The sequence below is a fragment of the Schistocerca nitens genome, chromosome 4 (genome assembly GCF_023898315.1).
Source record: "Schistocerca nitens isolate TAMUIC-IGC-003100 chromosome 4, iqSchNite1.1, whole genome shotgun sequence".
In the NCBI taxonomy this organism is placed as follows: domain Eukaryota; kingdom Metazoa; phylum Arthropoda; class Insecta; order Orthoptera; family Acrididae; genus Schistocerca; species Schistocerca nitens.
In genome coordinates this window covers 401,030,630-401,047,870 of record NC_064617.1, presented here as the reverse complement: position 1 = coordinate 401,047,870, position 17,241 = coordinate 401,030,630, and the positions used below count along the sequence as shown (strand labels likewise).

Sequence of the window (17,241 nt, the reverse complement as noted above, 5' to 3'; positions counted from 1 at the left end):
GAGTGTGTACAACTCAAAAATCCACCCAGGGAGAGGTCTTTTGATTTTGTACAGCCAAAGATAGGAATCAGGGCGAACGTGAGAAGCAGTTCACGAAAGCATTGAAAGAAGTTTGGGAATGAGTGACACATAAAACACAGGGGCACTGAAGGGTCAAAAGCTATTTTGGTAGGGTATGAGTAAATTACCTCAGTACCGAGAAGGGCAGTGGGGTCTACTAAGAAATCCATATGCCCCAAAGGGTAACACCAAAAAAAGCTTTAAAAAGTTTCAGGCATCACACCAGGTAGTGGACATGTCTTCGCTGGTCATTGACAAGTTGAAATTATAAATGAAAACACTGGTTGAACATGCAGTCGAATTAAACCGTTTAAGGGTATAGTAGATTCATTATTGTAAATAACTGCACCTTTACAGCAGAAAAAGAAATTACCAGGAAGAACAAGAGTATTACAGAGTGTACCTCATGAGCTTAGATCTAGGGATAAGTGATAAAGTAGCAGTGTATTTTGTTTAATTTCGTGTTGGATTACATCGATTGATATTATGTTTTTAATTTTCTATAGTAGTTTTCAGTGAGATACACATTTTTCCCAAGGAGGGGATTCTGGGTAATTTCTTTCTCCTACGTGATGCCGAAGATGACGCCACAATATATTATCTTGTCTATAATGTTCTTTCATGTGTATGAAGCAGAGGTGATTAAAATCCAACCGTTGGAAAATGGAATCTGGGAGGAAAATCGGCGTTTGCAGAGTATGTTCATAAATATACCTATGGAAACAGTAAAAGGGGAATGCTAACACATGTACAGAACGGATACCAGGAACTGAAATTCCCCTATCAAAAACTTTGTGCTCAGTAACAGCTCATTACAGAGATAATTCCAGAAACTCTATTACAAAAGAAAAGAGGTCGGTCAGATGCTGGTGGGAAATTATTAAAAACAATATTGGGGACAGAAGATAACAATGACATCACAGATTTAAATAGTACAATAGGGAAATACAAGAAATGGCAAGGAACGCAGAAACCGCATTTAGTTGGCATATTACACAAATATGGAACAGGAGTGTCAAGCAGAATGAGAAGTATGCACAAAATAACAACAGAGTTGCAACAGCATACGAAAGAAATGATCGCAACATTGAATAGACCTAAGAGAGATACTGAATCAGTTAAGGACGTTAGACGAGAAGCTTATAATAGCCGGATTGCTATGCGAACTAGCCAGTAGCTTAGGGGGCGCAAGAATGTAAATTGAAAGGGTACAAGAAGCGAAACTCCACGTCGCACATAGACAGATAAGTTCAACATTGTTAAAACGACAGTAGTTTCTGTTGGGATTGCAGCAAAAGGAAAATAATTTCTAACGGGGATGCAACACGTTTTACCATTAGTTAAAAGTAAAACAACGTTCTTCTTCCATGTTTCTACAGTTCATGTTTATTCAGATCGAGAAAGGCTGTAAATTAACATACAGTTTTCAGTTTCAAGTTTAAATTCTCGTTACCAATGTTTCACAATCCATATGTATGTCAAATGGAAATTATCGATAAGTGGATACAAGTGCAAAGTAATGAAGTGTAACTTGTCAGAACAAAGAGATACACATGTTGTTATATTAATAGGAGCTCTTAGCAGTTGTGTCAAGAAGTTAGTGACTATTTCTCCAGTTCAGGTGGAGGTGGTTCAAACTGAAATTCATTTGTCCCTAGGAATTACGGAAGCTCCAGCGTGTAAAAAAGTAGTACCAATGCCGCAAGCATATTTTCAGAGGATTGGCAGTCATAGGTTATATTCGATGTTTTCGCCAGAGACAGTAATAGTAAATTACTACAGTAATAACACATTTAAAAGGATGAAAAAATTAGAGGTAAAACAAAGTAGTCTATTAGTATATGAAACCAAGAGTAATGTGGCCGGGAAAAAAGTTTCATCTGCCTGCTACGATTACAGATACCACTATAAATACGAGAATTCGACAAATGTTGAATTGGCCGGAGAAACCTTTTAGTGTGTTACCTATGTAAAACGCAACCTTCCCGAACAAAGCTTTAGATCCAACTCTACCACAGGCAATAAATGAATTAGTCATTGCACAAAGAGCTCAAACTTCTGTCGGTCAAAAGGCTGTACAGAGATAGGAAGAGAAGCGTAAACAAAATATCGTTACAGTCAGTGTATCAACCATTAATGTTATAGAGATACTAGCTTTTCTCCGTGCAGTCTCAGAAAGAGAATAAATCGTGCAAAGGGGACAACCGTCCACGAAATTTCTTCGGAATGGTTTCGTACCTGTATGTAAAAGATTTTAGAGTATATTGTAAATAGAAGCAAGCTAGAAAAATAGTGTTGAACTAGGATAAACGAGCTAAAAGTTAAGAGTAGACGCAAATATGGAAGATAATTAATCAAACAGAGAGAAAAAGGATAAAATTCGGGACGAATTTTGTTAAAATGCAGGGGCATGTTACTCGACAAACTAGTAAGTAAGTGGGAGAGTAAAATTTACTAAGTTAGAATAGTCGGATGGAAATATCAAAAGCTACTAGCCAGGAAGCGTAAACATTTCAGTATCGTTACTTGTCCAAGAAGACAGCAACCTCGATACCCATGTGTGCGGCTGTGAGCCAGTTCAGCAGAAAATAGTTGGAAGAGCACAGACTGACCTGTCTTCCTTATACTCGAGGCATTACATTAGAGGCACTATGCAGGACACAACAACACCTAGCAGGAGTTTGACTGAGCAGTGAAGACTTGGTAACAAATTCGTTAAGCAACTGAAAACTGCTGACAGTTCCAGAAGAGCAGAAACGAAGAGCAGAGCCTCTCCTCAGCAGCATAAACACTCCACACCTACTATCTTCGAACGCTCGATCAGTGTGATGAATGGGATTCATTTTGTTCGCACTTGATTCTCTGATTATGGTATGGTAGCATCTTATATGTGAGATTTTTCTAGTGTTGCTCTTATACTCGCTGCCTCACGAAAAGATCAGTGATCCGAAAATAACATGCTGATCCAAGTACTAAAAGAGGTTCAACCACTAGCACAAATCTACAACTTAAAAGCTTATGCAGGAGTCTAGAAAATACTAGAAAAGATACAACATTTTAAAAGTTTGCAATAACATCTCGGCATCAGCCAAAACAGATTCCCACAAAATACAAAAGGCATTGCCGCAAAATAGGCAGTACCAAAATGAGTACATCCGGGCATTACAAAAGAGTCATTACATAAGAGAAAAATGTGGAATACGTGTAGAAGGGCCTAATCGAAGAGGGTGAGTGAGACCTAACATCGTTCGTGTGACAGGAAGATGGGGCGTTACGTAGAAGTTGGTAACACAGCCTACAGTTCGTTTTCCCTCACCTCAAGCTGTTTTTTCCTCCAGCCAATGCATGACCGGTGAACTGGCAGTTTGTTCTTCTCTGTCACTCCCGCAGAACTTCTTGGTGGCTACAACAACTCTTTCTCATGAGCCTCAATGACTATCAGAACATAGCCTCTGTTCCAGTTTGCTGCAGCAAAGAGAGTGTATCCTAAAGCTTCTATACCATTTTTCACGTAGGTATATCTGTTGAAAGGAACATCTCCCATGGTCTTACCCCATCTTCTCCACCAGCTTCAGAATCACGAATAACTCAGCGTAGTACACTGTAGACACATCTGGTAAACTATCCAGGCAGCATGAACATGAGAAACTGCAGGACAGCCAAGGCAATCTACCTTTTTAAGTCCTTGATATTCACTGATTTAAAATTGAGGTTTTCAACTTAAATATTACCAAAAAATCCTACAAATCATTTACGGAGAGATTCATATTAAAATTAGTTCTCTTTAAATCTATTCTGGGGCTTGTGAAAAGAAAAGGTGATGGTTTACACCATATATGAGGTAGAACATTACTATCCTCGACAAACATTTCTAATTTATGGCTCATTGCAGGGATCCAATTCGTTCGATTTTTCTCTAGTAGTACATCTTTAAGTTAATAATTCCGCTTCACAATGAGAAATTTTCTTTATTAGTTGTTATAATAAGTACACACATCACTGACTTCAACGCGGTAAATTTTGCTAAGTGATATTGAAGTGAAGGGTTTCGAAACCCGTACGCTATCTCCATAATGTAATAATACGAAACTCCTTGACTGAAGGCGAGAATGTTATTAGAGCTCTGGAGTTGTATTCATCAATAGGAGATTGACATCACCGACCCGCTACTGCGACTAGCCTATGTCGTTCATATCTTACATCAGTGTGATCCACTTCATTAGAGTATTATTGACGTATATTCGGGAGGGTTATTGAAGATCCCATTCGACATTCTTGTGAAAATAGATCACCACTTTGTCAGTAATGAACTAGCAGTTGTTGCAAAAGAAAAGCCTTGATTTATCCAGCAAGAATCCAATCCACTCCCTTTTTTCGCGGCACCGTTTTTACTCTCCTTTTGATAAGGGAGGAAAAATTATTTCAGTTTGTGGTCGGTGTAAAGGCAGGAGCAGATAAATAAATCCAGTGGAATAAAAACCGCAAATAGCTGTACATAAGATCCTTTATGGGACCACAATTGGTTTTGTAGCTTATAAAAACTTCTTGAGGTGGATACGTGATTAAAAAGTGGGGTATGTGCATCTATGTACGACGTTACCTCAATCCCAAATGACGGGAATGACAAATAAATATACGTTACGCCATATGAGAGCCAAGTGGATAGAAGACCCACTACCGGTTGTCCAAATGATAGTAACACGCCAATTAAGCGTTCGGTCTAATTGTAAATACACTGAATGGTGCCATCAACATCCCCCGAAAATCGAGCTGTTAAGCGAGTTATCAACTTTCAAAAACACTCAAAATCGATTGTATCCAGACATCAGTCTTATTTAAATGGAATACTTTTGTTACAGCAATAAATTGGGAACAGTTCCAATAGATAAGTGTTAACGATGGTTTTAGAGCATTATTCCTTCATTATAAGGCAAATTCAGGAACTGCTAATCACCTCCAAAACATGGAAATCACCTCCAGAGTATTCCCTATTTCTGAGCCCTGTGCTAAAACCACTACCTTGGTATCTGGCAGAAATATACAGACTAGTAGTGTGCCTCTTCATAAAGTTACCAAGTATAGTACTGTCTCCGTGATTCAAACTAGTACCGTTCCCTTGATTCCAACCAAACATTTTTGGAAGGCACCCCTGGGTATCAGACTAATCTCAGAACTGACAACACCCTCCCAAATATTCCGATTTTGAAATGCCATTTCCCCAATGAGAGCGGTAGACTTCATTGTAAATAAGTGGTACTTGTCTAAGGATCCACTCTGTCTGCTTGGATTCTGAATAAAACATGCTAAATAATAATGAAGTTACACATAAATTACAAAGAAAAATAAGAAATTCGGAATTAGTCGGTTACTAACCTGTCACCACAGTAGAACAGCATAACTCCAAACGGTATCGACGCAAATCGGCTGATAGAATAGAGCGTGTTGGGGTACATCCTCTTGTCGCACACCCAGTTCGCCTGTGAAGAGGCAGTGGCGCTAAACCAGGTGTCGTCATATTCCCATTCGTGGGTACATGACATTGTCACATTTTCATTTCCAGGCGTCTTCATCAGGCACTTACTGTATCCTCTTTCGTCTCTAGAAACACAAATAATTTTAATCAACAGGCAAAAAATTCTTTGTGCTTCACTTCACCTCGTGTGGTTTGTGTACAAAGATATCAACCATTACGTAAAGGGTTACATTTGAGTCATTGTACATATTTTCGACCTCCATTGACTAAACTAATTATGTGGAATACTATGTAGTAGACGTATGAAATTTTTCCACTGTCATTTGGTTTTGAATTCTGACAAAAAACGGAAAATACAGAAGAAACATAGAAAAATAGGGAAAAAATATATGTTTGGGCCATCTACCGTTACTGGTACGTTGACGTATTTCAACGCCTTTCGTATTTTGTTCGTAAATGAGATGTGTGGATGAAGCTTGGTGCACAATGTGTTGCGTAATTTGTTGGTGACTAGATATCAGCTTCACCTTACCCAAAAATCGTTCCTGCCAAATCAATTGTTAATGTTCGATTTTAATTGTCTCAGGCTTTTCGAAAATTATACAGATCCTTTATTTGTTATTTTTACATTTTCACTGTTTCGCACCCTAAAAGAGCGCCTTCGTACCAATGGAAAACAGAACAATTAAACCCCCATTCTGTAGTAGCTTGGCAGTTAATCAGAAAAGAAGAGAAAAAAACCAAGATCAAAAAATCAATTCAACATCATTGTGCTTCTTCTAACAATCTTAAAATTAAAAATACACAAACGAATGCAAAACTCTTCTGATATTAATTGGACTAGTATGAATAAAACTGTTCGCAACCAAACAGGCCCAAAGTTCCTATTTATCATATTACTTTGTTTTTTACCGAAACCTCTGGTACCCATATTTTCAAACTTAAGCGATGTGCACAAGTTGTTTATTGTTGTTACGTAAGGAAATAATTCTCAAGACAATCCTTTATAAATTTTCATAAACTATCATTGCTGGAGTTTTAAATAAACCAGGCCAATTTTATACATTGTTTCTCCATAAGAAATTGGCAATACTAAGGCAGACAAGTCATGGAACAAACTAACTGACACACTGCAGCTGATAAATATGAGTACCCATGTTCGAGATAAATCCAAGATTGTTCATAATTAAATCTCACTCAATATGGCCACTGAATTTCGCTTAGTAATAAATAAAACTATATAATTAAAACATTTATCTCTAAACCATATAACACGTTTCCTTAGTCTTCCTGCATCGTTAGTCATTGTGGATAACTTTTTATTTAAAATTATCCATAGTGTAACCAACAAGAAACCAAAACACCACGTCGAAATTATGCATGTACCATACCGCATTTTCTTTAAACTTAACAAAGACTTAATATTATAGTAGTTCACTATTTGAGTATGTATTTGTGAATGACTTTTATCTTTTGATACACTGAAAATCCAGGAGGAAAACGTTCAGAACATTTTAAGTATGAAAAATAAAGTGCAATGTTTAAATAGGTAACTCCAAAATTGCTTCTGGCTTGCTTGTCTCACTTATCGTACAAGTCTATTTTTATAGATAGAGAACTGCATTACATTATGAGCAATACAGAATGTAAACATTAATCATATGTCTCCACAATAACACGCTGTGTTTGTCCTTTTGTGGTATACGCTGTCTTATTACGTTCCTCCCTTGCAACTATTTCTGACCTTGTTACGGAGAATCTCGTATTTTACACCGAATAATACACCGTTTACACATTGCGTACGTTATTTTGTCACCAACATACAAAAACACCTCTTAGTAGGATGTCTACGGGCAGAGTGTGTTTACTTACATTAAAAATATGCGTCCAGGCAAAATGACAGTTGTACTGCTAATGTACAGCCAATACAACAAAAGATCCTACGTCACTTACTCTTCAACATTTTAATATACTTTGATGATCCAAGACATTACCATTAACTGCTTAATAGCGTTTTATTCCACCTGTGGAAAAAATGGCTCTGAGCACTATGCGACTTAACATCTGAGGTCATCAGGAGGAGGAGATTACTGTTTAACGTCCCGTCGACAACGAGGTCATTAGAGACGGAGCACAAGCTCGGTTTAGGGAAGGATGGGGAAGGAAATCGGTCGTGCCCTTTCTAAGGAACCATACCGGCATTTGCCTGAAGCGATTTAGGGAAATCACGGAAAACCTAAATCAGGATGGCCGGACGCGGGATTGAACCGTCGTCCTCCCGAATGCGAGCCCAGTGTGCTAACCACTGCGCCACCTCGCTCGGTCTGAGGTCATCAGTCCCCTAGAACTTGGAACTACTTGAACCTAACTAACCTAAGGACATCATACGCATCCTTGCCCGAGGCAGGATTCGAACCTGCGACCGTAGCAGTCACGCGGTTCCGGACTGAAGCGCTAGAACCGCTAGGCCACCGCGACCGGTCCACCTGTGGAATGTGATACTGCAGCTATTCTGCTTGTCGTGGATCCTTAGTATGTTGCAAAGGTGTACGATACCATATGTCTACGTATAAGTCACGCAGTTCACGTAAATTTCTGGCCGGTGGTTCATGGGTCCGGAGATGGTGTCGCATGGCGTCCCAGATAGGTTCCTTCGAGTTCAGACCAGGCGCATTTGGCAGCAAATACATCAGCTATCATGATCCTCAAACCACTGCAGCTCGATTCGGGCCTTTTGACATGGGAGAAACCATGGCAGTCGGGATGGACATCAAGCAGGATAGGATGTATGTCGTTCCCAATAAAATTTAGGTAAATCCATAATTATGGAAAGTGGCAGCCAAATGACTTTTCAGGGTGGTGTGTAGAATCTAAGAGTTTCGCGACATTCCATCAGACTTGCGATAAACATCATTCATGCAATTCAGAAGACAGCAAGACCTGATAAGTGCGAGAACTATCGCATAATCGGCTTAACAGCTCACGCATTCTAGCTCCTAACAAGGATGTAAATACAGAAGAATGGAAAAGAAAATCAAGGATCTGTTAGAAGTCCATCAGTTTGGAATCAGCTGACGTAGAGACACCAGAGAGGCCGTCCTTCCGTTGCGCTTGATGATGGAGCGAGACCAAAAAAAAAAAAAATAAAGTTAAGAAACATTCATAGGATTTGTCGACACGGGAAAAGTTTGAGATTGTAAACTGGAGCAAGATGTTACAGGTACTAAGAAAAATAGGAGTAGGCTATTGGGAAAGGCAGGTAACATAGAGTACGTACCCAGAGAAACAATAGGCCTATGAGTAGAAGCCAAAGAACCGAGTGCTCGGATAAGAAAGGGTGTAAGACAGGGATGTAGTCTTTACCCCATGGAAAGAAATTAAAAGAAAAAAGGTTCAAGAATGAGATCAAAATCCAGGGTGGAGGGATATCAGTTATATGTTCATTGATGACGCTGCTATCCTTAGCGAATATGAAGAAGTTTGAAAGGGTATGTTGAATAGCACGAGCAGTTTATTGGATTGAGAGTAAACTGAAGAAAGACGAAAGTAGTGAAAAGCAGCAGAAATGAAGATAGCGAGAAACTTAACATCAAAATTGTCTATCACGAATTGGACTAAGTCAAGGAATTCTACCACCTTGGAAGAAAAATAACACACGACGGACATAGGAATGAGGAAATAAAAAGCAGAGTACCCTGGAAAAAAGGGCACACCTGGCCAAGAGAAATCTACTAGTATTAAACATAGGCTTTAATGTGAGCAAGGAAATTCTGAGTACGTACGTTTGGAGTGCAGCATTGTATGGTAGTAAGTCATGGTCTGTGTGGACTGTGGGAAAAAAAAGAACAGAAGAAATTTTGATCATTTCAGATGTGGCGCTATAGAAGTTTGGTTGGTATGGTAATGAAGTTCTCCGAAGAAGCGATAAGGCATTGAACATATGGAAAACATTGACATTAAGAAGGCACGGAGTGATAGGACATGTTTTAAGACATCAGGAAATAGCTGGCCTCGTAGTTGGCGGAGTTTTATAGAGTAAAAACTGTAGAGGAAAACAGAGAATATGATTTAAAAAAACAACCAGTCTGCGTCCATGGCGTGGTAGATATTTCGAGTAGCCGTTCGCCTTGATGACGGCGTTTCCGGAACTGACCCTCGACCTGCTACAACAGGAAATATGTCTGATCCGACTGGGGGAAACGTTTCCATCGATCCACGGCACAATTTCCGCGATCCCATGTCCACTGCAATCTTAACTGCTGATTTCTCTGGTTCAACACGGGAACACTTGAGTGTTGACTGGTGAGATGCCCCATGTTTAGTAATGTCGGTGAACGGTGTGCTCTGAAACACAGCTGCCCTAGCCTTGTAGTCTTTCAAAATCTGTCACAGTTCGTTGCCACATTCAGTGATGAGGCGTGGACGCCAAACACCTTGTCGACTACCTGAAATTTCACAGTCCTTCAACCACAGTCCACAGATGCTAATGAATGTATCACGTGAACGGTCGGTTAGCTTGGCCGTTTCCGAATCTGCCCTCTTCAGAGATGCTTCTGTCAGTGGATTTCCCCATTTGCGGCCTGAATCGACTCTAGAACAATTCCCCAAACAGAACCTCCACAGAACAATGTGCTTGTCTGATTTCAGATTCCGCTCTATACGATTAGGAAAGTGAGTGGATATAATCTGTGTACAGTTTCAGTATTTACGTAGTCCGTATATGTGTGTCAGTCGCTAAAGTGTCGTGCGAGATGTAGCTTTCTTTTTTATGAAGCGAATCTGGGGGTTCTTGTTCTAATGAATAAGTGAGAATATGGTGTAAAAATGTAGTTTTATAAAAAATCTGACTGATCTTCTGTGGATGATTTGGTTGATGGATGACTGTCAAAAATGTTCCTTAATCTGTAAGTTGAGAGTATAGTTTGGAGGGGGGTCGCCCGTTATTCCGCCAAAAAAGTTTGTTTTGAAGAGTCAGGCCCCATGTGTTTGTCGGCAGCCATCGACCACGCTTCTGGGCGGAAGTGTGCTGGTGCACCAAGTTGTCAATTTTATGCTGCCTAATAGTCTGTCACAAAGAGCTGCCACTAAATAGGCCATAACTCTCGTCGATTACACTCGTTATGCGTGATCTACTAGTCAGTTTCTTGCTTTTGGTAAATCCAAGTAACTTGACTGTGTCACATTAACTCAATTTCGTGTCACCTGTTGCCAGTAGGTGGTTGCGAAGCTTGATCTTGGTAGAGAACAGAGTCGACTTGCTCTTTTTAGGATCGATTTTCGCCTTCCAGACAGTGCACCAGTGGCTGATTTTGCCCAGATGTCTCTAGGGATGTCCGACAACCAGTGTCCTCGACTTGCAGGGCAAGTTCCTCTCCCACATACGTACTTTTCTTACGACGCCATGCACCCGAAACACCACGTGGTGATGCTAAATCTCGCGGCTGGCTATGATCGTAATCTTTTGGATCGTCATTGTACGTGGTAATCAATTTCAGTAGCAACCTCGTCGACTGCGAAAGGAAAATCGAAAGCAGAACTACAACTCAGGAAAATATAAGCCACTTAAGATGAAAGTTTAGCAGTTCTAAACGAAATTATCACAAAGCAATCAGTTGCCTTGCCGTCTGCTTCATTCATCTGTAAACTAAAGTTAGCAGATTTCACATTTGAGAGTAGGTAATCAGTTACCACTCTGAGAGGCAACGTAATTTGATGGGATAGGCAATTTATAGAATTACTTTTAGACCTCTTTTCTGAATCATTGGTCTTCTGACTGGTCTGATGTGGCCCGCCACGAATTTCTCTCCTGTACCATCCTCTTCATCTCAGAGTAGCACTTGCAACCTATTTCCTGAATTGTTTCTGGCTGTACTCCAATCACTGTCTTCCTCTACTATTTTTATACTCTGTAACTCCCTCGAGTAACATGGAAATCTTTCCTTCGAGCCTTAATAGATGTCCTATCATCCTGCCCCTTCTCTTTATCAGTGTTTTCCACATACTCCTTTCCTCTCCGATCCTGCGCAGAACGCCCTCATTCCTTACCTTATCCGTCCACCTTATTTCCAACATTCGTCTGTAGCACCACATCTCAAATGCTTCGATTCTCTTCTGTTCCGGTTTTCCCACCGTCCATCTTTCACTACCATACACTGCTGTACTCCAGACGTATATTATCAGAAATTTCTTCCTCATATAAGATACTAGAAGACTTCTTTGGTCGGGAATGCCCTTTTTGCCAGTTCTTGTTGCTTTTTATGTCCTCCTTCCTCCGTCCGCCATGAGTTGCTTTGCTGCCTAGGTAGCAGAATTCCTTAACTTCATCAACTTCGTGATGACCAATCCTGATGTTAAGTTTCTCGCTGCTCTCATTTCTGTTACTTCTCATTACTTTCGTCTTTCTTCGATTTACTGTCAATCCTTATTCGACCTCATTAGATAGCAACATCATCAATGAATCTTATCATTGATATCCTTTCACCGCTTATTTTAATCCCTCTCTTGAATCTTTCTTGTATTTGCGTTATTGCTTCTTCTATGTGCAGATTCAACAGTACGGGCGAAAGACTACATCCTGTCTTAAACGATTTTTAATAGGTGCACTTAATTCTTGATCCTTCACTCTTATTTTTTCCTCCTTTTTCTTGTACATATTGAATGTTTCCCCGTCTTTCTCTATATATTACCCCTATTTTTGTCAGAATTTCGAATATCTTGCCCTAATTTACACTGTCGAACACATTTTTCCCGGTCGACAAATCCTATGAACATGTCTTAATTTGTCTTCAGTCTCGCTTCCATTATCAACCGCAACGTCAGAACTGCCTCTCTGTTTCCTTTACCGTTCTTAAAGACCTCAATTAGTAGGCAAGTTAGCCTTTTGAGTCCTAGCAGATAGGAGGTATGTCTAGATCAGAGTTGGCCATTTGCTGTTGTTCACAGACTGTGAGACTATTTGTACCACAGGTTCAGCGTCAAGGTAGTGGCGACTGGGGGTCACAATACTCTTCTGGGTAAATCATGTTACGCGCTTTTGCGTTCGTATCCTTATTTCTGGTCTGAAGAGCTGTCTTACTTGTATCTGGGTATTACTAACAACTGGATGCGCTTCAGTGTATCATATAAACGAATGCTGCAACAAATTTCACAAAATTCTGAATATTGTATAGGTGTGTTTAAGCTTTGTGTGCAATTTTTTGATATTAATATGGTCTTCTTCTTTTGTTCTCACTCGGTTGACTGTTAGGTAAAAATTATGTTTTGCCCTTTTTTACTATCTTCCACAAGCCTCTTCAGGCCATAATACATTGACAATTACAGATCTTGTTTTTTCTGCCCAATATCCTTAATTAGTTTTCCTCGTGCATTGTTTACGGTTTTTTTTTTATTCTACTAATATCACAATGAAGGGTCTATACATGTGTAGGTGTTTAACCCATCGGTCCCTTGGCTCTTTGATAGTCCTTTTCTCTGAGCTGCTGAAGACTTCTCCTTTGTTTTGTTAAAGACTTCTCCTTTGGTTATCCTCGCTGCACATGATATCTTTTGTACTATACTTCAACACCATTCCTCAAAACCTGATGTCTTTTTCGCTCTGGCTCCCTTACTATCCACCTCTCTGACCCACACATGGCAACACCCCAAACTTTTCCCCTACTGTTTCCTTTTCTTTAAACGAATATTTTTTTTATATTATATATTTCCAAATTCCTCTGGTGGAGATTTAAAGACATTCTGTGTTGAAATATCAACTGAAGGTGTGTCTATAATGTCACAAAAGTCGTCGTAATTAATAAATAATTTTGACTCACCTGTTGCGGCTTTCATCAGTTGAAATTTCCAAATTGAAGTGAGACTTACCGTGGTATAGTCAGATTCTTCCACATTTCCATGGTCATATTTACGGCTTCTCTTCCAGGGACGTGACACCAGTGTGGCGGAACTGTGAGCGCAATCAGTGTTGCAAAAGTGGACATCGCAGAGAGAGTCAGCGCCAAAAAATTGAAGATGATATTCATACGTATTTGAAACCTTCCATTACTTCCGATTTTATCTATTATGTCCTCGAACTTGGTCTTTTCGTTGAAGTATTGTCCGTATTTTAAACTTTGTCCAGTGGGAACCTGTAAATTTAGTAAAGACGAAATTAGGCTACGAGAATATTTTTACACAATGAAACCGAAGATTTTCGCGACGACATCGTTCTATAAAACATACTTGCTTTTTATTTGACACGTTTTATATTTTCTATTGGTTGCGTCTGCAGGCATGGGGACAAACGTACAACGAAATAACCCTTTCGGGAAAATGAAGTTAATGAATCCTTAACTTTAGTGGCACACAAGTAAAAATAAATCATAAATATTTTATAACAGTAGTTTCCAAAGAATGAAGTTCTTCTGGCGTATTAGACGGGAAGTATTTAGTACAGGATAATTATAACAACGTCCTATATTGCTCTTAGGAAAGAACATGTGTTTGTCAGTTGCCAAAGTGGTAGGTAATGTTTCAAGTTATACCTACTTACCAGAGGTTGAAAATACCGCTACAGTTGTAGGTTCTTTTATTTAGAACAGGAGCGGTTTCGGTCTCTTATACGCCCATCTTCAGGTGTCGAAACTTGGTGCTGTGAACTCGAGCGCCGCGGTGGACGAGTACAAGACGCAGTGTGCTACCTAGTGAAACCCAATCTACTGGTGCAGGCCATGCCTAGTGAAACTCAATCTACTGGTAGACTCAGCTGCCACCACTGAAATGTGACCCATACCCTCCGCCATCAGTGCCCTACTCAGCCCCATGTTAACTCGCCTAACAGCCGCATTAAGATGAGGCCGATCATGACGAAATGCACATTAGTCCCACCAGTTTGAGTAGCTATCTTTACCAGGTCACCACCTACATCATATTCCCCATGTCTATCAAGGCTGTTCCCTGCTCCACTCACTATCACTACCTGATCCTCCTTCGTAAAATTCCTGGGTAACTCCCCTATGGTGTCAGTCACCTGAGCCAACCCTGCATTAGGCTTCACAATTCTGGTGATCTGATGCTCACTCCCGAACACTTCCTGCCGCTACTGGCCCACACTTCAACCGTGCGAACTACCTAGCAGCAGAACCTTCTTCTTTGTGTTAGGCTTTGCAACTGACCTAGGCCTCCTAACTGCTGAGGACTGCTGTAAGTTCCCTACATTTACAGCTAAAAAAGACTCCTCCCAATCAAATCTATTGCAGACCCGCAAAGTATAACTGTCTGAATACATCCTCCTCCTAGTAGCCTTCTTGCCAACTGCTAGTTCCCATTCGCCAGTACCATTTACCTTCTTCAATCTATCTAGTTCCTCCTTTGCATTTTGTAACTGCACCTGAATGGCACTAAACTTAGCCTCCTGCTCCTCTGTCAACTTATTTCTACTACAGATTCTGCATTCCCAAGAGATGATCTCGCTAGAATGCCCACTGGCTTCCCCACTGCATTCCCCTAATGAAAATTCTTTGAAAAATCCCTCACTGTAACCTACTACTCACAAACCTACTACAGAACCCACACTTCTCACTCATAGTAAAATTTTACAGTTACTGAAAAAAACTAATTGTCTACATTACCTAAGTTCAGTTACGCCAGGAGAACTATTTGTAGGACTAACAACAGCGGTCTCGAAATTCTCTCTCTACTAAGAAAGCAACTATTTGTATTAATACTACTAAACCACAACTAATACCAATACCGACCAACTTCACAAAATTATTAGCTAAAACCAAAAATTCAAGCAGCCATTGGAACACCCAACGAAGCTAAAATTCTGAATGAAAATTTTACTGAAATATTTCACTAGAAACACTAAGAAATGTCAGCTGAAAACTAAAGCACGAAATTTACTAAACGACTTCAATGCACAGAAAACTCTAAAAACACAGTAAGCGAAAGTTTCCAAGAGTTTATTTATCATTATTTCGCCACAAACAGCACGAAACACCGTTGAAAACTATTAAATTTATTAACTATAACAGAGCACAAATAACTTTGTCGTTACTTAGCCTTATAATCGCTACAGCTGCAACTGCAGTCGCAAAATGTAAATACACTACGGAGGCATGAGGCTTGGCCGAACGACGTAAGCACATTCACGAATAACAGACTACTCAAGTCAATAACACAAGGAGAAAGACCGAGATTAATGAAAATCCACTAATAAGATCGGTGTCAAAGTTAAATAAATCTTTTATTCATTTACGTAATAAAGTGAACTAATATTTCATCTGTTCTAGTTTGATGAACCTTCTCTGAGTAATCAAAGAACCCACAATTGTGGCTGGACAAAAGTAGTTTCACCTGGCAACAACAAATCTGTTGGTGCCTAGAAGTGCTACTCCATAGTAATGAACAACTCAAGACATTAAACAGCTCAGTGCCATTGGATCCCAACCAGCCACTTATTCCGTTACTAAGAATCTCGTTGACAACTGCCTTGTCATGGGATTGTGCTGCTAGTTTGCAATCTGGGTCAGTGTCTAGCATGGATTGTTAACATTTTCACCGTCAAATGCAGTGTTTATTTTATATTTTTGCTGGTCACTTCGCCATATGACACCACATTTTATCACTGTGTTAGATGAAGCAATAATAAAGGAATAGGTATTGGCTCACAACTGTAAAACAACAATGGAGTGGTACAAGTGAGCCGCGGCGGGCTCGCGCTGATGCCGTTTTTCCTTTTTGGCATTTTGTCACCATCGAGTGGTGTCTTATTTCTCCCTCAGTTACTACCTGAATGAGTTGCTCACTTTCCTCCATCAGTGGCAGCAGCAGCGTTTATCGATACTAGAGCTGCTGTACCTTCTTTGGTGTATTCCGAGTCATGGTGTGTGTGAGGCAGCAGGTCGGTTGCGACGGAGCAGCGAGGAAGTCTCAGCGGAGTGAGGGCAGGCTTGGGCCGCTGGCGGCGTGCACGTGCGATCGGACTCGTGTGGCACTCGTTGCAAGAGCTGCAAAGGTCGTGGCCCACCGAACCTGCATACTGGAGTTGAGTAATCAGTGAACCTGTTATGAAACCTCAACTGCCACAGCAGTTGACTGCTGGTTGTTGCTTCCTTGGCTATTCCCATGCGGAGCAACATGATGGTGTGCTGGAGTCAGCAAAATATTGCAGCCGTCTTCTTGTACGGTGTTTAACTTTTGAAATGATTATAATTTATCAGTGAAGTGCACCAGAGGTATTATAACACTACAATAGCGTATTTACGTAGCTTATACTATGAAATACCAAGTTTGGTTTATTACGTAGTATGCCGCAACAGAACAAATAGTCCTGTCACGGAAAAGCCACGTATAACACTCCTTTCTGCTACTGCTATACCATAACCTCGAAGCTGGAGGCAGTTTGTAAAACAGAATTAGTTTGTTACAGTAATTATGGTACAAAGCAGCAGAGCAGTGTTACCCTCTGGGAGGAATTTTGTTAAGTTGACCGTGTTGTACCTAACGGAAGTGGCTTATCGGAAATGAAAGTCAGAATTACGTAAATATTTGAACAGTACCAAACAAAATTTTGCCTATCTGCGCTGTTCAACGGATAAAGAAAACGGTCGCCAGCCTAATTAGGCATATAAGTAACTATAACGGATAAACACAACCTATACTTGGTCACACGCGAGTGCAATGAACTCTGACACACTCATATGTTTACGGTAAGGTTGAAACTAACAGTT

The 17,241-nt window shown here is 40.2% G+C and overlaps 1 protein-coding gene across 2 annotated transcripts in view; it reads right to left on the bottom strand.

Annotated features, from left to right (window-relative positions):
• LOC126251814 (solute carrier family 22 member 7-like) overlaps window positions 1-17,241 on the bottom strand; it is a 91,813-nt gene that overhangs the window by 57,198 nt on the left and 17,374 nt on the right. For both annotated transcript variants that reach the window (XM_049952458.1, XM_049952459.1), the window contains exons 2-3: window positions 13,394-13,656; window positions 5,434-5,658 (exon numbers count right to left, since the gene is read on the bottom strand). In XM_049952458.1, coding sequence (XP_049808415.1) covers window positions 5,434-5,658; window positions 13,394-13,656 — 488 coding nt within the window. The remainder of the gene's footprint in view (window positions 1-5,433; window positions 5,659-13,393; window positions 13,657-17,241) is intronic.